We start from the raw sequence: 21,727 nt of genomic DNA, 5'->3' as shown, positions 1-21,727 counted from the left end.
TCTGATCGCGGCGGCGACTGGCTCAATGAGTTCATCCATTGTGTCCTCATTCTTTGTGTCAACAGCCTTTTATCAAATTGGGCATAAAGCAGTTTACTCCAGGCCATGCAGAAAACCTATTCATGAGGTCTTCTATTCAAGTAAAAAGCACATACTGTACAGAAGAAGAGCAGCGAGGAATTAAGGCGGCCTCCTCCACCCAGCGGATGACTTCATTCAGCAGCGGCAGCTCTGCATCAGGTGTGAGAAGAGCAAAGGCTGCTGGGCCGCAGTGCTGCTCAGTGTTCAAAAAGATTGATAGGGCTTACAGCGCAGCTCTGTGTATAGAGGTGTGTGTGTGTGAGGAGAGGATTACAAATCAGACCGAGATTGAGCTAAATCAAGAAAGAGACAGCGAGAGTGTGTTACTATGCCATCCTGTGTGTCAGCTCTGATCAGAGACAAACCGGAGCCACCTGAGCCCCAAACCTGGAACATATTTCTGCCAGGAACAATGTCATCTCTCTCTGACCCACACAGAAGCAGGGTTTAATGTGCACTATCATATAATATGTAGACACAGGGCCACACAATGCAAACATGGACATGCCCGTAAAAGGAAATGTTCCATCACATGTAGCGCAGGGATAGGCCGGCGATACTTCTACCATCGTTTGGAGCTACATACATGTTTTATCATTTATATCAGCTGTGAATAAAAAAACATAATACGGGGAAAGAATTGTCGGAAAAACAAATCAAATGGTATCAAAATGACAGAGAAATTTTTACAGACGGCACAGTGGGGGGATTCAATCAACCGCCATCTCTTCATCTCGACTGCTTCATTATTTTTATTCTATAAAGAGGGAAAGGAGAGATTGAAGAGAGCTACGGGAGGTTATATTAGGTTATTTGAGAGGCAAGCATTATGCAGCACTTCATTAGATTCTGGTGATCTGTAATCTGCAGCCAGACTCATCAAATTCTAGGTCACAAAAATGCTCAGAACTCCTTCATTCTTCGCCGTTGAGATCAGCCGCCATCAAATAACAACTGAGATAGAACCTCGAGACGATGTACTCTGCTGAGATAAACAACGAGAACTAAATATTCTGTTACGCTGTAAAATGCTACTTTTCCTATTTCTATCATCCCGAATGTAAAAAGAGAGGAAGAATGTCCCTCTCTCTTTTTAAACATCAAACATGTAAATTATGTGATGGATCAAAGGAGGCTTTGGCTTTTTTTTTCCTAATAATGCAGTCAATTTTCTCCATGACCAGCGATGATAAGAATATGAACCATCCAACTGGGTATTTAATTACAGTATAGCATTGGATATCATTAATCAAACAGCAGTGAAAGGTTTCAATTTACTCTCAATTAATGTGTTCTGATAATAAGGTAGACCGCTGATTTTCTATTTTTATAACCAGCACGTGAACTGAATGAGTTTGGTATATTTGATCAATTTCTGTTTCGTTATGTATGTTACAAAAGAGAAAAGACTATCAAGGCTGTATTATACTGATTATTTTATGTGGACCAGCTGTATTATGCATGCGGTTCTTCGCACTTTCTTCAGACAGAAATATAATAATCAGAAATGTCAAGTTTGCTTGTAATTTCCTACGCATAAGGACATTCAATTTGTTTTGCAATAATGTAAATCGACTTTGTAGGAGAAACTATATGGATTTCTTAAAAAATTCATATATCAGGATGCAACTAAGATAATTTATGAAATAGCAGATCCTCACGTTTAGGTTGACAAGATTAAAACATGAGATTGAAACCTGATATCGGTTTCAAATTGATTGACAGGTCCTTTTATCAGCTAAGATTAGACAACATCAAGTAGTTCATGTTTTCTGATGCTGTTAAAGCTGCGTTAGGTGGTTTATCTGGCCACTAGGGGGCAGCAGAACAAGCTGTGAACTCTTGCATATCATCATATTTTTTAAACGTTGTTGTGACAGACATGTTGCCTCCACAGTAGACACAGAGCAACACAAACAATTATCTATAATCATATCCAAGTTCTCTATTCATTCTCTGTTCCGCTGCGTTCTGCTCTCCTCCGACTCCTGAGGGAATGTCTGACTGTAGCTGCTACATGCTAACGAACACAAGCTAGTCACAACTTGAAGCTGCACTTTGTGTTTTAATCTTGCATTAAACAGTTAACCGACCTCAAACTAAATCCCTCTCTAAGACCTTTTGCTTTTAATTGAAAGTATCTTTTTGTCAGTGTTTCTAATACGTGTAACCAGTAATATGCAGAAGTATATAGTTGGAGGCGCAGTGTTTTAGGTCAAATAAGTTTAATGCAGCACAATGTGTAACAGAATAAAACATTAGTCCATAAAGAGAATGTGTCCCACAGCGTTAATGTTACACAACTCTTCAACAAGTGGAAGGAAAATAATGAAAACAGAGCCACTGAAATAATAATCTCTTCACACTGATGCATGAAATGATGTTATATTATAAATGATATGATACGCTAAAGTCATAAAGAGAGTAACACACTTCCTGCTGGTTGAAGTAACATGTCCGATGCTCTGTGCCAGTAAATATCACCGTATACACAAACAGCAACGACTCAAGTTATTATGGATAGATAAGGAAAACAATGACCAGGATTCAGTTTTAGCAAAGTCAGCATTCGTGCTTTTGTTTCTCACAGTTATTTATCTCATCCAGGATATTATAAACCGCATAAGCCCTCCGCTCTGAAACAGAATGCGTAACTAAACGGCAGGGTCTTAAATTTTTACTGACCAAGCACCGAAGCCTTGTAAAACTTTATCTATGAAAGTTACTGTCCCCGCTGACCGCTGTGCGCTCAAACAAAAACAATGGCTCCGCATCAAACAGGCCGTTGATTAACTGCCTGTAACACTGGCTTTGCAACAACAACAAAAAAACAGTGGTTCTCCTCCGGCTGGATGAGTGAGCGCAGTTTACCGAATCAGCTTTAAATGAATGTCTTTCAGTGGAATGTGTTGTGTACCAGCTGACAATGGCTCGGACGTTACGCAGTATTCCCGAGAAAAACTGCTTTGACTGCGAGAGATGATTTTTTAAGTGGTTGAAATCTGAGGAGAGGAAGACGAGAAGAAAATGGACAAAGAGACATAAAGGGGCATTAGTTAGAGAGATGGCAGCACCAGAGGGAGTCGAGACGACGCTTTGTGCTTATTGATGGTGAGCGAGATGAAAGACGTCAGAGTGGCTTTATCAAGGAGGGACTCCAGCAAACAATATGAGACATTCACAACGCCGGCTCCTGGATGACTCCATGGTATGGAGGAATAATACGAGTTTGTGTGTGTGAGACGGAAGCTTTTGTCTGTTTTTGTCTTCAATAACGTATTTTTCTCAATTTCCTCCGTTACTCCCCCCCCCCCCCCCTCCTGTCTGTCTGTATTATGTGCCGCTTCCACTGTGGTTATAACTCTGCTAACAGACGCTGGCCTGTGGGCAATGCAGCATCACTCCATATCGGCTTCTCTGTTCATGCCCTCAGACATACACATTCGCTCTAAAACACTTCCCCCTATTATAGTAATCGCTCACAGTCCCTCGTTTTGGAAAACGGGGACGGGGACTTGGCATATTTCATCTTTTTTTTCATATAATTAGGAGCATCAATGGAGAGGCTCTCCTGCTAAATCTCCTGTAGGCTGTTCACCACGGACACAGCGTAATATTCAACGCACTGTACGGTGCACATTCTAACGGCCAAATCTCTAAATATTGTAATAAAAAAAAGGGACACGGAGGCCGTGAGCGATAGGCAGTGAGAAATGTGCAGACCGGCATCCGTTCCATTATTTATTTCACCATTTTTACATCCTTATGTGCGGAGTACAAATGGCTTGATGCAATGAGGTGGCACGGGGACACGATTGAGTAGCATATATGAAAGATGATGCAAGGAGAACGGGAAGTAAAAGAGCCAAGAAGAGAGCAGGACTGAGCAGCTCGCTGTGTGAAAAGGCAAAATCAAAAGAAGACAACAGGAGAGCATGGCGTAGAAAACACTAGCGTGACAAAGAATAGCACGGTGGAATCTTTTACAGGAAAGGACCAACAGTACTGTCAAACTAGCTTTATTTGAACATTACTACAGAGACTCAATCTCTTGTCTCTTTCTATCAGTCCGTCTCTCGGTGGGCTTGTCGGTTATTTGCTGCCGGAGCTCCCTGCCTCCCCATTACCTCGACGCTCGGCCCACGTCGTGTCAAGGTTGTGTCAATATCGTGTCGAATACACCGACTGCATCGCTCGCTGACAGGTAGTATTTTATTGGGCTTGAAACCCTTTGACAAGACAAAGAAAGTGAGGAGGAGGAGGGAAATGAGGGAGGCTGAGGGGAAGGATGGAGATGAAAAGGATCGGAAGGCACCAGGAGATGGAGCGGGACGAGGGGCGAGATGGAAAGAGCGAGCTAGTTGGCGTCGCCTGTCAGCTAGCTTAGCGCCTGGGAAAAAAAAAGAGAAAAGCTCAGCACAGTTTTTTTTTTTGGGTTTTTCACTTGGCTGGGTTTATTTCCATGTGTAATGGCTACAAGGGACCGAGGGAAGCGGCGGAGGCTGGCTCCTCTTCCACTCCTGGAACTCAGTGAGCACTACAATGCTGCCTTTGATTTTAGCCGAGAGCATCGTGGTTTTATTTCATCCTAATCAATGCACTTTTAAAGGGCTCACTAAAACAAATGAAGTTTGGAATTGTCAGATTGTTTTGCAGCGTAGGCGCACAGCGAGATCATAACATAACATAAGTATAGTATTGTTGAAATATGCAGTGGGTTAAAGCTGCTGATGCGTGAAGCACACTGCATGTGGTAGAAGAAAGGCAGCGTTTACGTCTCATTGATGTGTTCACATTGCGAAGCGAATGTGTACTTCAGTAAGAGGTCTAAAGAGCTGTGAAGGTTTTATTCTGTAATTCTCTTTTATTCCACAAAAACAAATCTGTTCTGTATTGTTTTTAAACTCTTCATATTTGGAACAATACATTAGTTTCAGTTTGTTTTAGCTCTGCAGATCTGATTTGTGGTTTTATAAATGTATATATATATATATAGTATACATGTAGAAATACTCAACAGCAACATATTTCATTTGTTTTCCTGCTCTTTGAATACAATAACCGCTCATAGCAACTAAAGGAAGTTTTTATTGTTTTTCGACATACAGTGTTTGGTCCCGCCCCCCCCTCATCCGTCCCAACCTCCTCCCTATGATGTGTGTGTGTGTGTGTGTGTGTGTGTGTGTGTGTGTGTGTGTGTGTGTGTGTGTGTGTGTGTGTGTGTGTGTGTGTGTGTGTGTGTGTGTGTGTGTGTGTGTGTGTTGTCTCTGTCCCGCCTCGACTCATTGAAGTAAACAGAATCCCAACAATCCCAAGTAATTATTTCAACTTTGAAGAGACAGAGTTGATATTTAATGATGTCTGAATTCCTTGATTGTGTTAATTAACTTGTCTTTATCAAACCGTTTTTGGAGCATAATATAATCAAAGTAAATAATGTAAAACAATTTGTTTTTATCAAAGTAAAGCAATTATACTAACATGCTGGAGCTACACGTCACTAAACCAGCATTCAATGATTAGTAACTCAAATACTTTAAAAACATGTAGGGAGGTACTTTGATGTAGTGTCATGTACACAAATAATTCATAAAGCTAATATTTTTGGCAGGTGTATTTACGCACTAGTTTGTGGAAGTTAATTTTGGACTCTCAGAGGGACGGATATGATCAAGCGGGACTACAGGTAGAAAACTTCCCTCGGTCTCATTCCAACACGATGTTGCTGTTTGCCAGCGGTCTTTTTGGTTTACTTGCATGGATACAGGGGAAACGTGGGCGTGGTGAATCTGAGCTGCACCGACCAATCAGAGCTGGAGGTCTGACGGCTCCGTAGCAGAAGCACAGTTTGCTCCTCCACCGTCTGATTAACTGTCGGGACAGATGAGACGAGATTAGTGGCTGCTGATAATCCATAACCGATAAGTTTGTATTTATCTGTTCGGAGGTAGTATACATTTTTTTGTTACATTTTTTATATAAATGTGACAGAAATAGCCGAGACTGACTGATTTTCCTCTGACGTGCCCGATGCCAGAATGTTAAAATGCCACTAAAGTGAGACCAGCTATAAAACTTCCCAAGAACAACAACAGCTGAACTAGAACCCACACTGGTCATCACTATTATGGTGTGTTATTAGGGCATTGAGATTCTCCTCCTGACGTCCGTACATTGTTCAATCAGAAATGCGGCACCTGTCATCAATAATAAAACATCTTCAATGAGTTTATATCCTGTAGATATCCAAGAGTATGAACAATAACGTTGCCGACGTATTTACGCCGAATTTAGAGGATTTTAAGTGTTGATGACGCAGCTACGTTGTTAGCGTAGCGCTGATCGATCCAAACTCTATTCTGATAACAAGCGTTAAAAACAAAAAAGCGGGAATTCAGACTTTTTACAAATTGGCACCAAACCTTTGATCCGTCTATTGCAGTTAAATCATACTGCTGCAGTGAACCAGGTACAAGTTCAGCTTCAGTACAGACGGGGAGAACTCAAACATGAAAGTGTCCGCGTGTGTATGACACAAGAACTATGCGTGTTCCAAGTGTTGGTGTATTATGCTCGAGTGTTTGTGTGTTTGTATTTAAAGACTCACTCAGAGTGCCTCTCTATAGGGGGGATGGACGAGCCAACCCCTGGATCCCAGCATGTGTCAATGAGGCCTCACAGCTTCACACTCATTCAGTCCCAATTAGACCCCCAGACACCCTGCGACACCAGGACGGGAACAGCAGCCCCATGTGGCCACATCGTTATAGGAGGGAGGGAAGTAGGCGAAGGCCGAGAGAGGGAGAGGGAGGGAGGTGGATTGGGGATAATGAGAGGTTGCATGAGGACAGACGAGGAGGGAGATGAGGACAAGTGTTGGAGCGGGGGGTTGATTATATTCATAGACGTACACAAATGTGAAAATACAATACGAAGAATTGCTTTAGAGCCTTTCATTGACATGCATTCCTTATACTTCCTCTGAGCAATAACCTGCAGCATGTGCAGTATATAAAAATCAATATTGCGACTCTCTATTGGTGATACAAGTAATCCGACACAACGGTGTTAAACGTAGAGCCGGCTTGTGATTGTTTCCACCTCTTGAAAAATGAACATGTTAACTCCGAGCCATCACAGACAACCTGACGCTCGTTGTAGATGTGACCGTTCGTGTCCCTCCTCTCCAGCCACTTCCCTTATGTTGCCATTTTCCCGCCTTTTCCCCGTCACCTGACTTCCCCACCCACCTGCACACCTTACCTTACCTGTCCAGCTGCTCACCTGCATCTCATTCCCTCATCAGCCTCTCAGCCGTCATAGTGCTCTGTCGCTTTCTTGCCGTGTGTGTGTGTTCGGCTTTGAAGCCTCTGTTATCTGCCCCTTCACTCGGACCTGTACGTGCCCGGCTACCTGCCTGACTGCCTCCCTCGCAACCTGCCAGTAAGCCGACACTCCTTCAATAAATCACTGACCTGATCCCGTCTGCCTGCCTTCGTCTGCGTTTAGTTCCCTATTACCTGTAGCCACCTGGTGACACCCTCAGCTCCAGTCCTACCCTCATGAAGTACTCGTGAATGTTAAAATGTCCTCACTAGACTACAGTGTTTTGTCTTTGAGGGAAAAGCTAGATGTACAAGAGTGTTTGAAGAAGAGTTAGGATTGTTTTAAGACTAAATTAATTACGATAGTCTTGAAAAAGAATCAGGTTTTTATCATGTTTGACTCAAAACAGCTTCAAAAATGGCAAAAAATGCACCAAGTGGAATACCAATCAAAAAAATGTTAAGTGGACCATGTTGTCACTGCAAGTAGTGATTTATTATTGTTAACTTTATTGATATTTGTACGAGTAATTGTGTAGCTAAATGTGTTTTTCTTTGGTGTATATTCAAACAAGACGCAGTAAGTGTTAAGACTCCTGCAGTCAAACAAGCTCAGACACTCGCATACAAATGAGGGTGTCTTTGTTATCGGTCAATCATAAAGAACGTGGAGATAAAGACGAGCAAAACGAAAGCAAAGGGAGGGAGAAGGAAAGCAGAGACGGGTCAACTGGAGTCCAAAAGGCTTAAGGCTGAAAGAAAGAGACGTGGAAAATGGAAGAGAAGACTGTTATGATGGAAATGGAGAGAGGCAGCAGTGGGAAAACAAGGACAATGCCTGTGTTTGTATCGTCTTTGTCACTGTGGCGTTTTGGAGGACAAGAGGGGCTGTGTGTGTGTGAGTGTGATTTTGCTTCCCCATCCACTCAATTTGTGGAATTGATCCACACCCTAATAGTGAGCAAAACAAAAAGTCAGCCTAATCCAACCTCTATTTATAACACAGATGGGAGAGAGGAGGGGGTGAGAGAGGCAATTTAACAGTAGAAGTGCTACAGAATCCCATGACAGAGAGATGAGGAACAGATAGAGGAAGACAAATGGAGATGGAAACAAAGAGAGAGAAAAGGGGAAGACTGCTCGGTGCCACTGGAAGCAGGTGTGAGAGAGGTGGCTAATAGACTCGCAGCAACAGGCTGGACAGTGTGTTAGATTAGGACAGCGGGAGAGCGAGCGAGCGAGAGGTGGAGAGAAAAAAAGGGAGGTTATCATGGAGAAAATGGAGATCAGAAAACAAGCAAAGTGGAGAAGATGAGAGGCCAGGGTGGTGGCTGCTGGAGGACGGGAGCGAAGAGTGAAAGATAAAGAGTGTGAGATAGATTGAGAGGAACAGGAAGGGAGATAGGGAAGAGGTGGTGGAGAGAGAGGGAGAGCGATAGATGGACAGCGAGAGATAAATGGAGAGGAGCACTTCTCACATGTTGTTTAGTCTTATAGGAGCATGTTGTTCTAAGTCACGCCACGCCGGCTGTTCTTACTCCCAGTGGTCCAAAATTAGTCTTTTTACTCTCCCGCAGTCTGTCTTCACCTCGCCCACCCTTACTCTGCCCAAAGAGAAAAAAAGAAGCATTTCTGTGGGACATCGCTACAACCACAATAATAACTCGCCCGCTACATCTGATTGTTTGACAACGAGCAGTTTTGTTGCTGTTGACTGCTGTGAAATGTCTTCAAACCCAGCCGAGGAATATTTATGTCTATATTAGCCGTGATATTTATTATACAGTGCTAGATAAATACTGTAGACGCATCTTCTACCTTTTGTTTTTGAGCAGAAGCTGTTTGCTTATTCTTCAGCTGGGTTTGGGTTTGCCAATCGGATCTTTGGAAGCATATTGAGCTGTGAGGTGGGTCTTTGCTCGCTGCTGCAGGCAGTGGAGTCGCTGCAGACGGAGTACAAACAGTACAGCAGCTCGGATCATCTACACTCCATGCTGGTCCCCACAGCCCCCGTGTCATAAGCTCAGGCAGACAGCGAGAACAGAGGCAACAGGAGCTGCGGTGTGCGTGCGTGCGTGCGTGCGTGCGTGCGTGCGTGTGCGCGCGCAGACCACAGACCAGAATGAAAGTGATGGAGCTTTTAGCTTCTCTAGGACTTCTATGTAATTGATGCACGTCATGAAATTAGCCTTGGAATTAGAAACATTTTCTCACACAATGCACAGCAAATGAAGTGTTCAGGCTTTTAACATAGATGTAACACATGCACACAAAGCCATGGTCATGGCTTTGTGTTAGCCCCGTGGTCACACACATACACACACACGTAGCTTAAGTCAATGCAAAACCCCAACAACTCTAAAAGGCAGGGTTTAGACTTTCAAAAAGAACATTTTCTCTGTGGTAAAGCTGTTTGCTCTCCCGCTTGGCGCACTGACAAGTTACACTTAACTGGTTTAATCTGATCAATCTTTATTCAAATTGAACATTTAGTTTTTAAGATTTAAGATTTGTTTGTGTGTGTGTAATGACGTCCTAAAATATGGCGTCAGATATTCAAAGCTTCATTTTAAAATAACCTCTAAAGAAGCTTTGAATGTAAAAGTGCGGACACATATTACACACTGGGCAAATGTATCTATTCTACTTCACATGACTGTCCCGTAAAGCCTCGACAGCCTAGACGTGCCATATGCTCACATAATGAACAGGTTTCTTAGGGTTTTGATTGTGTAACAAAATGCAAATATTATGCAAAAGAGCTTATGTATGAAGCCTCTAATTGATTAAATAATTATGCATACTTTAATCAGGCTCACAGTACACTGGGAGTGACACTTGAGAGAACGCTGCCACCTTTCCAATGCAGACATTCACAACATCCCAGGGTTTTTTGTTTGTCTGCTGAATTGTTTCGCTGAACTGTGGCAGACCGCGTGCGATCTGGCAGCTCAGGTTTCCGTGAGAACTTGAATGCACCGTCGAGGACGATGTTTTTAAGCGGTAACTGGTATTGACTTACATTTCTATGCTACAATAATGTAAGTTTGACAAACAATAAAGAGACGTGTCTATTGTGAGACCTGACCTTTTTAAAGCGAGTTTCACATCTCTGCTAGTTGGGTTTTCATTCTGTATTGATACGTTAAGTTACGACAGGAAAGACGCACATATGTTAATGAGTAAGAACGCAGATATTGCGATATATATGTCTTTCTTTACTTTCCCTGAAAAAGCTCATTCCTCGGATCTAGAAGCAAGTATTCTAATACCAGTGCATGGACACACACACACACACACACACACACACACACACACACACGTCCCAGATGCAATCAGTATGGCCTTTGCCTTGATCCATTGTGCTCTGATGATTAAGCTTTCGGTTCAGCGGCCTATAGGCCAGCTCTGCTGCTGTGCATCTCATCACATCCCATTCATCGCCCTGTTGGTCTGCCATTGACCCACTATTGACCCGCGTACACATACATGGACACGGCTTGTTTTAGACGGACAGCCACACACTTAGATGATAGAACAGTTTGTGCAACTTCAGCTTCGCTCAAGTCCCTGTTTGCAATATGGGATCTTTGTCACTATTCAAACGGGCATTCCTGCACGTCTGTCAATAACCTTTGACAGATAATCTAAATGAAAAGTAAAAAATAAATACGATAAAATGTTTGTTTTACTGCTATGACTTTGCATACCTCAATGCAAACATCAAACATGTCATGCAACGGATAACATTTACACGCACGTTTTTCAATAAATGGCGTGCGTGTGATAAATAATATACCCACGTATTTCTATTTCCCTTGCTCATAGAAAATAATAATCACAGGTCTGAGAAATACAAAAATATGCAGAAATGTATTCCTTCCATTACACTGTTACAATATTTTCACCACTCTGTAACCTTTCTGTTAATTGGACCACTAGTACAAAGAGCTTCTGTGTATTTGCACACAGATGACAGTTCATCATTTGCTGTGAGCAATTTCCCTATTATTACAGCTTGGAACTTCAGCGTGAAAGGTCAATATTCATCTACACCTCACACCCACATGTGCCTGTGCACACACACTCCATGGTCTGTCCATACTAATGGCTATGAACATAGAAATGGAAGAAAAATACACTTAAGTCGAGCCTATGTGGGAGAAAATGGAAATGGTCTTGAGGAGAAGGTATACAACTCTGCACGCCGTGTCATTCCTCCTGGAGTTGTCGTTGCACCCCGACGTGATTTCAATATCTTTTTTTTTTTTTAAATGATGGCTCTCTGTAAGGAGAGGGCCCTCCGCTTCCATCTCCCCATGCTCAGTTTAACGTATGGGAAGATGATATCTCAGCAGGCTCCTGCGCTCGGAAGTAATATGCCTTCTAAACGCTGTGTCCTCCACAGCGTGGATGTAGGCTGTAGGTTAATCCCTCAGTTGCTCCAACAAAACAAAATCCTCAACAATATTAACTTTACAATCGAAGCCCTTCAATCTGTTATCCTCCTTCCTGTTGCACCCTGAAGTTCAGCTGTGCCACTTAAGTGCATATCAATCATCCCCCCCCTCCCTCCTTCTCCGCTGGCTCTGTCGCTGTTCACTGACAGCAAACATCATTTCCCATAAAATCAACAGCAGACAGTGACGCACACGGCGCAGCAGACCACGCTCCATCCCCGTGACTAATCAGTCGGTTGATAATGCAGCGGAAGCGAAGGCCCGGCGTCTCGTCGGGAGACCAGGGGGTGGCGTCTCTGAGGGCGGCGGTGGGCGGTGTGCTAAACTGGAACGCTCCAACACAAGTTTAGGCCTAATCGTCTCATTGTCTCCGTTCTGCTTGAAAGGCTCATCAGCCATGCTAAGCTCCTCGGGGTACCAGCCCTCAGCTGCTCTCTGCCATCTTGCTTTGTTGTTGTTGTTGTTGTTGTTGTTTGCTGAGCAGAGCCAGTTTTATTTTAGTGCCGTTGTCAGCTTATTTTAATTTGTTCACCTTTTCAATTTTGTGTGTCAGTTAATGATTGGTTCTTCTTTTGTCTTAAGTGTTTCCTGTTGCCTGACTGACGGCCTGTCACTATCAAATCATAGCTTTATTATCGCTTTTTTTAATCCAACTAGCAAAGTGAGAGTAGACGTCGGTCATATCTGTCGGTGATGTCGACCTGTTACTGAAGCTCCGCAGTTCCTTTAGTCAGACATAATAAACGGTTGTAACACACAAATCAGTGTTTGCCCTGTCATGCCACTATGAGTAAGCCTCTTCTTTCCCAGCATCAGCTCGTGTGTGTGTGTGTGTGTGTGTGTGTGTGTGTGTGTGTGTGTGTGTGTGTGTGTGTGTGTGGAAGTATTTACCATCTGCTGATAATCTAGTATAGGATGTCAAGCATTTGTTCAGGCTTTGCATGTATATTCTGGACACTGTCCCAAACTGTCATTCAGCGGTTTGTTTGCCGACATGTTAACAGAATAACTCTGTGCCCAGTGATTTATAAGCAGTAAAAACACTGAATAAAGCAGTTTTAATGTCAAAAATCAGTGTTTCTCCAACGCTGCGCCGCAGACAACAGTTTGCTCGGCTTGTTTCTCTGATGACTTAAGATCCAGGCACCCGATGGCTAAAATCCTTCATCCGGTTAAAATATATAGTTAAAAAGGACCAAGATCTAAAAAGTGTTTTGTAACAATGTGGCTTAAAACGTGAAGGAAATCAATTTATCGCATCTTTTTAATTAACAGACAACCACAACACTGCGCAAAGAGGATACCAAATGAAACGTTGTTACTTTAATTAAAATTACGTATTTTTCTAGGTTTGATAATTGTTGACAACATTTGGTTAGACTAGACGTGGGTCTTCTCGGTATTTATATGTTACATGTTATACTTTTCAAAAGCAGTTCTCATGTGAATTCTGAGGCTGGGAAACTAACCACACGCCCATCTACGGGCATGGCATGCAAAACTTTTGTTGCAATAGAAATGCAACAAAGCCACAGGAAGAAGGAGAGAACGCCTGAGACAGGAAGAGAGAGGGAAGGAGGAGGGAGGGAGGGAGGGAGGGAGGAGGGAGGGAGGGAGAGCTTGTAGCCCCGAGAGCCTCAGTCCTTTCTGTCACTGTGCCAGAACGAGTCGCCCTGTTACTGATCCATGGACACAGAGTCTACAGGTCAACTGTGACAGCCTGCTGTGTGTGTGTGTGTGTGTGTGTGTGTGTGTGTGTGTGTGTGTGTGTGTGTGTGTGTGTGTGTGTGTGTTTGTGTCTTATATGGGTGCGTATGGGTACATCAAGTGCATCTGCATTCTGTCTCCTATGATACCAGTAGCTGTCAGTCTTCGTGTCCTGATGCAGAGAGCTGTGTGTGTGTGTGTGTGTGTGTGTGTGTGTGTGTGTGTGTGTGTGTGGTAATTTTGCCACTAATGAGATTCAGGTAGAGACGTGGCAAAGGGCATCACAGGGTTAGAGATGCACAAGAGCAATATGTTGCCACAGCAACAGTCAATGAGACTTTGTCCACGTGAGAGGAGAGGTGGAGGAGAAGCAGTTGCCATAGCGACTCTCCATTGCAGCTGCCTGTAAATTTCTCCCTCCCCAGTGTGTGTGTGAGTGTGTGTCTGCCTATTCTGATGCACTGGTTTTAGCTTTGTCTGTGTATAAGAATGTGTGTGTGTGTGTGTGTGTGTGTGTGTGTGTGTGTGTGTGTGGTGTGAGAGTGTGAGTGTGAGTGAGTGATACCCCAGAGTGTCACTGGTGTTTTAGGGTGTGTGTTCCGTGTGAAACATTTGATGCATGTTTCAGCAGGTATTTCACCTGTGTGTGTGTGTGTGTGTGTGTGTGTGTGTGTGTGTGTGTGTGTGTGTGTGTGTGTGTGTGTGTGTGTGTGTGTGTGTGTGTTGTGTGTGTGTGTGTGTGTGTGTGTGTGTGTGTGTGTGTAAGCAGGTTTCACAGGGAGCCAGACACCCTCTCTTCCCTTCTAACAGATGCTGTAGTGGTAATTTATGTGGTTGTTCTGCACTACTGCTATTTCATATCCCCAGGCCTACACACACACACACACACACACACACACACACACACACAGAAGCCAACAGGGCCTGTCACTGTGCCACAGTTCTAAGTCTTGTGAGCCATATGCTATCGTAGGCTCCTGGCAGGCAGGAGTGTCGTTGCTCTCAGTCAGCTGGGAGACTGGTTCAAAGGCCAACAAGGGCCCATCAGGGACCGTGCTGCATGCACACAGCGCTGTAGGAGCAGGCGTATGTTCTGGCATCTGACATTCACATTGACTTAAAATGTTCTGCATGTATTCCTGAAAGAATGATGCTAGAATGTATCATCATGGCATCATTTAGCAATCCTGTTTAACTAAACACCCAAAATGTATTTACAGGGGTTTCTGATGGGATATTCAGTTAATTCTTTTAATGTTTGGATTAAATTGAAGGATCACTATAATATTGGCACGTCCGTGGTGTGAGTATGAAGACTGCCGCTTTAATTATGCACATGTGACGCGAGGTGATGATCAAGCATGTGCAACAAATGTGTCCGCAGTGTGGAGAAACATACCGTCATACCAGAGTGTGACTTGCAGGGTAAAGGCCTTTCAGCCTTCAGACTTGAAAGGGGGGGGCTACGGCTTGGCAAAGGACGGAAGCTGCTTATGTTTTCTGCAACTTCAGCAAAATGTGTTTGTTTTGCACGGGAATAATAATATGCTAATTCCACAACAGGAGAGACTTAATGTTCTCTGCAATTAGGTGCACAAAATATGTGCATATATCGGCATCAGCAATCAGACAAAATGAGTTGAAACTATAGGCACATCGGCAAAAATCCAATATCATGCATCCCCAGATTAAAGTACTTGCCAGAGAGATCGACAGTGTCCTTCACAACCCTGAACCTAAACTCTCTCATGTTTTCCAATGATGGAAATGACATTTCCACATGAAACTTTTCAGTTATCTTTCCATTTTTTGGAGCTCAAGGCAGGATCCACTGACAATTTGTGCCAGTGCAAAAAAATTTAGCAACCAAGAAAACAGTTTTCTGGAGACTCCCCACAGGGTAATTGACCTAGAAGTAGGTTGATATAGCTGTCCCTGCAGCTCAGGGTGAGTTGCAATTTGCATTTCTGGGGAGTTCCAAGTTCCAATGTGCAAAATAAAATGAGGAAATTATGGAAATTCATAGCAGACATGATATATTAAGAGCCAGTGGCCTTTCATTATCTGTTGGTTGCACACAGAATGTACTTCAGACATTGGCTTTTCTGCTTGCAGGCTTGAATTTAATATGGCTCCTCATGACATACTGCTTTTTTATTTTATTTTTTACCTGTAAAATGCACTTGTGACGTCCAGTTGCCCAGAAAAAGAGCTGTTTGTCCTCACATGTGTACTCTATCAGTTTTAACTGATTGCCCGTGTCGTGCTTCAGTTCAGTAATTACCCTCGCACGTGTGGAATCCATTGCACACGCATGTTGGTCAATCTGTGCAAAAAAATACAGGCTGTCTGAGGCAGCGATATACAGGTTCAGCTCTAACATGCTACACCACCTGGTGTTTTTCTGCAAGCATTATTGCTTTAATCACCAGGAAACATTTGATTAGATTCCTGTGCTGGTGTCTCTTGTTATTGCCTGTTGCTGAAATCATTGCCTGAAATCTAAATGACCTGGAGCTCATATTTAAGAGCCGACATCCAGCTGCAGGGAACAGTGTAGTTCTTAGGCTCTGATATAGCTCTATATTTTCACCCAGTCGAGCAATGTTCTGTTTGTTGGGTATATTATGCTCTAACACAATATGTGATCAAAGAGAATATGAGAGGTGTAAATACAGTTATTGACTCTTTTTTTTTCCTCCCCCCCCCCTGCCTATTCCCTGCTTTCTCCTCTTTGTGTGTGTGTGTGTGTGTGCGTAGATATTCGTGACCGCAGGAAGAAGCCGGTGATGCTGTTTATCCACGGAGGTTCCTACATGGAGGGCACCGGAAACATGTTTGACGCGAGCGTCCTGGCTGCCTACGGCAACGTGATCGTGGTGACCATGAACTACCGGCTCGGCGTGCTCGGTAAGTGACTCGGATGTCTGCCTCAGACCTGTGTCCGTTGTTTGCATCTGCTCCCATAGCAGTGGGACATTGACGGTGCTCTGGTGCGAGGAGTAATAATATATTCAATCTTTCTCATTTTCCTTTTCACTCGATCATCTGCTCACACCCGCAAGTCCATTTCTCTCAGCAGACTCTTCTTGATTAGTCGCTGATGGATGACATCAATAGAATTCATCAATCTAATGAGGACCAGCGCAGGCTCACGTTTCTTTTAATTGATTTCCTTTGTTGATTATTCCAGTCTAAAGACTCTGATTATGTAATTATTCACATTTTAACCCCCCTCCACTGAAGAGATGTCACTAATATTCGTATACAAAAAATGTAAATCTTGAAATTCAGTTTAAAAGGAGCATTTCATTTAAGTGTGTGGGTAAATTCATCTTTATGTCCGGATTATACTTTTAAAGAAATGTCAGCTACATTTGTTTGAACATTACTTCATCAAGTAACTTGATCATTAATATTTTATTAGATGACGGTGACAAAATGATATCAGCATCTACTTGACGGTTCTGTATTTCTCGCTATTTTAGCCGTCGGGTCAGCGAGCAAATTCTCACAACCTTACACTTAAAATAGATTTACAGTCTTATTTATTTGGCTACTGAGTCCTGCGCACGCTCTCCAGTTATACTCAGCCAGTAACTCTCTTGGAAAGGCCTTTATGAGAGAGAATGCAACAAGCATGCAAATCAGATACAGATCTGGCATTTTTACTGACACAGAAATGCACCTCACTATTCTTCATTTTAACTGTATGCCCTCGCCCGGCGCCTCCAACCTCCAGACGTCTATTCTGCAGCTGTTTAATTCATTCCACACAGAGCGAAGATTGTAAAAAAAGGGAAAATGGCTTTTTTTTTTTCACAGAGTGTTTTGGTAGGAGAAGCCATTGGTTATGATGCACTTTTGAGATGCTGCTAGCGGACACGGTGAAGATGAGGGATTTGGAAAGTAGTTAAGGTGGCTTTACAAGGCCGATCGCAGTAAGTATACTGTAACCCGTCTGCTCGGGTCGCCGTGAGATTCTGCCATCGTCGGGTTTGAGTAAAAAAAGAAAAGAGCATCGTCTGTCACCTCCAGCAACGAGCTTGTCATCCTTTTCCTGAAAATACACTTGACTTCTCCTCTTTGTTACTCACCGCACTCTGTCTCGCTCCATTGAGACCAAGTAATTTAGCTTGGAGAGGTGGAACATGCCTCTAAGGAGGCAGGTGCTAACTAAAGGAAACTAAATGCATTAGATATTTCATTAGCCAGAGAGAGAGAGAGAGAGAGAGAGAGTGGGCTGCTGGAAGCTGTTTTCAAAATCGGCTGCCTCGCATTTGTTTTTGTTTTTTAAAGAAACAACTGTGTTGTTTTTCGGAACGCTTACACAGGCTTTGCAACGGTGACATATTCTCATTTGTCTGCAATTACCTAAAGTGTTTCATTTCTTGAAATGCAATCTGAAATGTGACTATGATCAAAGATCCATGAAGCTGCCAGGAGTCTTGTTCCTTTGCTTTCATTCTCCTGCACTGAGCAGTGGTTGGGAGTGTAAGTGTTGTTCTCTAACCTGAGTCTTATTTGTGTAGATTGCGATCATTGTCATCTGTAAAAAAAATATATATATATATATATATATATATATATATTGCTCTCACCTTGTTAATTGCTGAGATTTGGGAACACAGCGACACTTCTGAAAAGAACCATTTCTTTCTTGTGGAATGAGGACATTATCGACGTTTATTTTTTTTATCTCTAAATGAAGTGCTTTCAACATTCCGGCTGAACTGTTTGCTTGTTTACCTTTTCAAGCCTTTCAGACGGTCTGTGTTTCTTTACCCTTCAACTTTAATCTAGGAATTACTTTTGGTGAGTGCGGCGTTGTCGAGGCAAAAAATATGACCCCAGTTGAACTTGAATTTCCTTTTTAATGAATCCGAACCAGCTGCATGGTTTTTGGGATTTAGTTTGGTTTATTATCAGATCTGTAGAGAATCTAATCCATTTGTGACACTTCCTCATTCTGTCAACTGTTGTCTTTTTCTCTCAGCTTGAACCTCGTGTGTATATGTGTACAGTATCTGTGTATGTAGAGTTTTAGACAACAATAATCAGAGGGAATCCAAGCGAGTGGATTACTAACAGAAGTTTAGTTTTTCAAAGACGACAAAATGTATGAGCAGCTGCTCCGAGTTCTTTATTGAATTTGATTGAACTAAGTATTAAATTCTCTCTGCGATTATGACTCTGTTACTGGATGTGGTAGGTGGGACCGGATCTTATTTATCTCCATCTTTCATATCTCTCTCTCTCTCTCTTCGCTAGTCTGGTGGCATCTCTTGCATCATCGTCTTTCGGCGCCCTTATCTGTGACACTCTCATCACTTTCTCTGAGTCAAGGAGAAATCAAATTGAGAGGGAGACTTTGCCATTTGTATGCAAAGTGAACGCTGCAGCTATCTCCCAAATATGAGAGCCATCCAGTGCAATTTGGCCATAATTGGGAGAAATGTGAATAATCTTTCGCACCATGCGTCCCACATGATGGATGGTATTTTCTTTGACGGAGAGAGAGACACACAGAGAAGCCAGTTTAGGGTGGGTTGGAAATGCGCGTTTGTGTGTGTGTGTGTGTTTTTTTATTTATTTTTTAGAGGTGGTGTGCGTCAAGCACGTGTAGCTGCATGCATTCATGCATATCAATGTCTGCTGCTGTGTGGATACACTGCGAGGCTTCCCACTGTGTTTGTGTTCTTGCTTCAGCAGTCGGACATGCTGATTTGGAAGGGGAAAGCAGGAATTATTGATACAGCAGCGAGATGTGGTCATGTGAAATGCAAACTCAATACTGCGTGCCTGCCAGACAGAAATGGTTATCTTCAATCTCTCGAGGGTCAGCCCCCTCCTGCGGTATATTGGATGTTATAGCGGTTTTGAAAAGTTGCTGGTTGTGGTCTTTTGCAGCTTCAGTCCGCAGTTTTACGAAGCCTTCCAGAAGTTCCGGTGAGCGTTGCAAAGCCTCGCCATGTGTTTTCAATACTTAATAATCTTGATCATGTAAAGCAGGGGTGTCAAACTCATTTTAGTTCAGGGGCCACAAGCAGCACAATTTGATCTCAAGTGGGCCGGACCAGTAACATCATAACATAATAACATATAAATAACCACAACTCCACATTTTTCCCTCAAAAAAGTAAAAGTACATACTGAAAATGTTAAAAGTTTATCTTTTTACAAAACATTATGAACAACCTGAAATTTCTTAAGAAAAGAAGTTGCAATTTCAACAATATTATGCCTCAGTTTATCATTTACACACGTGCATTACAACTTACAGATCACAGTGTATCTACAAAGGCACAACACATTTAGTCACAGGTATCTGGAACAGTATTTTACTTTATGATCAAAACAACTAATTTTTACACTTTGCAAAGTCATCCCGCGGACCGGATTGAACCATCTGGCGGGCCGATTTTGGCCCCCGGGCCGCATGTTTGACGGATATACTAGTTAAGCTAGAGAGGGAAACAATATTCAAGAAATCGAGTGTGTTGGGAAACGTCGAATCAGCTCAAAATGCAACAGCAGTGTATTCCCAAAGGGCAGTGGGAGAAGTATCTTTGTGAAGCACGTGAGTTTAAGTGGGAGTTTGGACCGCAGACCTTTTGCTTCAGGGGAAGTTTGTCCAACCAGTGAAGCACAGGGACAATGCTTCACACAGTAGAGCTTAAGACAGCAGCTCGAGGACTCTGTGAGTGGTGTTCCAGTTGGGAGCACCTTCTCACTTTGTTAATTGAGATGGCAAGACTAAATGAATGAGCGGGATCTCGCCACATTCGCAAAATAAAACGACAAAAAAACGGCCAAGAAATCGCCCAATAACCTCAGAGATGTATTCGTCCAATTTCCCAAAGCTCGTCTCTGTTCTTGACTTAATTAATTGTAAAACAGTATTTAGGGCTCAAAGCGTTTGAGGTTATATCCAGTCACTGTAAATACACTATTTAATATGTAAACTAGTTAATATCTTCTGCCCTGTCTCTGATCATCTCCCTCTCCTCTGGACTGCATCTGTATGTTTGCACCCATCCATAGTCCTTTTTTTATACGAGTGCATTTAAAGAAAATCGAGCACACAAAGACCGGAATGGCATTAATGGAGGTCGGGGCGGAGAAATCAACCGTCTCGATCTTTCTTCCATCTGGCTGATTGAGAGACATGATCTTTCCTTTCTCCCTCTCCACTGACTCCCCTTATTTAAGTGCCGCCTCTCCAGCCCTGCCAGCGCTACGCAAATGCTAACCACCATGGAATTATTCACGTAGCAGAACACGCTTGACTCTATCCGTGTGCTAATATGGAAATGTACCTGTCTGCGCCCAGACAGACGAGTTTCTCCGGCAGCAGACATTGTGGCAGTGTGGGAGGGGGGGGGGGTGTAAGGAAGCAGCAGGTAGCGAGTCTCAGCGAGGAATTCTGCGGAGTTCAATGTAATGAAAAGCTTCGCCGGGCCACTGAGCACTTGACCTTGCCTTGGCTGCCTTAGCGACAGACATGCTTACAGTACATACGTCACCTCCACCCCAATGAGCTTTTTATATTCACCCCGCCGACGCGAGAGTCGGGGAGGCAGAACCAGAGCAGGAGAAAGAGAGAGATGAAAGTGAGACTATGCATTCATTCAGACATTAACAATGATGATGAGAGCAGAGAGGTGGAACAGCGGCGTACAAAGCTCGGAGCATTTTCTCTTCTTTTTTTTGGAGCTGCAACACTTATGTCGACACTGATAGTGTGTGCAGCATGAACACGTACACACACGCACACACACACACACATGGTGAGGGAAATTTTGAGAGATGAGAGAAGTGACAGTGGGAGAGAGATGAGAGGGAGAGTGAGGGCAGAGAGCAGGAGGAGGGGGGAGGAAAGAGAGGGGCTGCATTTGCCTGTGATGCTAAAAATAAAACCTGCAGAGCCGCTTTTTGAGTGTGCACTAGAGCAGACATCTAGCGCACAATTATATGTGCTCTGCGCTGCTCTCTGTACGCAGCAGATATGACATCTCCTGCATTATAGTGAGCCATGGACTGAACACGCGCACAAAGGCTCCAATGTTTTGCGTTTGGGATTAATCATCCTATGAAAATGTGACCAACTCACGTACTGTGTGTGTGTGTGTGTGTGTGTGTGTGTGAAACCAC

At 43.3% G+C, this 21,727-nt stretch overlaps 1 protein-coding gene across 2 annotated transcripts in view; it reads left to right on the top strand.

Annotated features, from left to right (window-relative positions):
• LOC115023467 (neuroligin-2-like) overlaps positions 1 to 21,727 on the top strand; it is a 148,242-nt gene that overhangs the window by 82,371 nt on the left and 44,144 nt on the right. For both annotated transcript variants that reach the window (XM_029454469.1, XM_029454470.1), the window contains one exon: positions 16,334 to 16,483. In XM_029454469.1, coding sequence (XP_029310329.1) covers positions 16,334 to 16,483 — 150 coding nt within the window. The remainder of the gene's footprint in view (positions 1 to 16,333; positions 16,484 to 21,727) is intronic.

The sequence above is a fragment of the Cottoperca gobio genome, chromosome 18, assembly GCF_900634415.1.
Source record: "Cottoperca gobio chromosome 18, fCotGob3.1, whole genome shotgun sequence".
In the NCBI taxonomy this organism is placed as follows: domain Eukaryota; kingdom Metazoa; phylum Chordata; class Actinopteri; order Perciformes; family Bovichtidae; genus Cottoperca; species Cottoperca gobio.
Note: the sequence above shows the minus strand (reverse complement) of the source record. Positions and strands in the feature narration are given on the sequence as shown.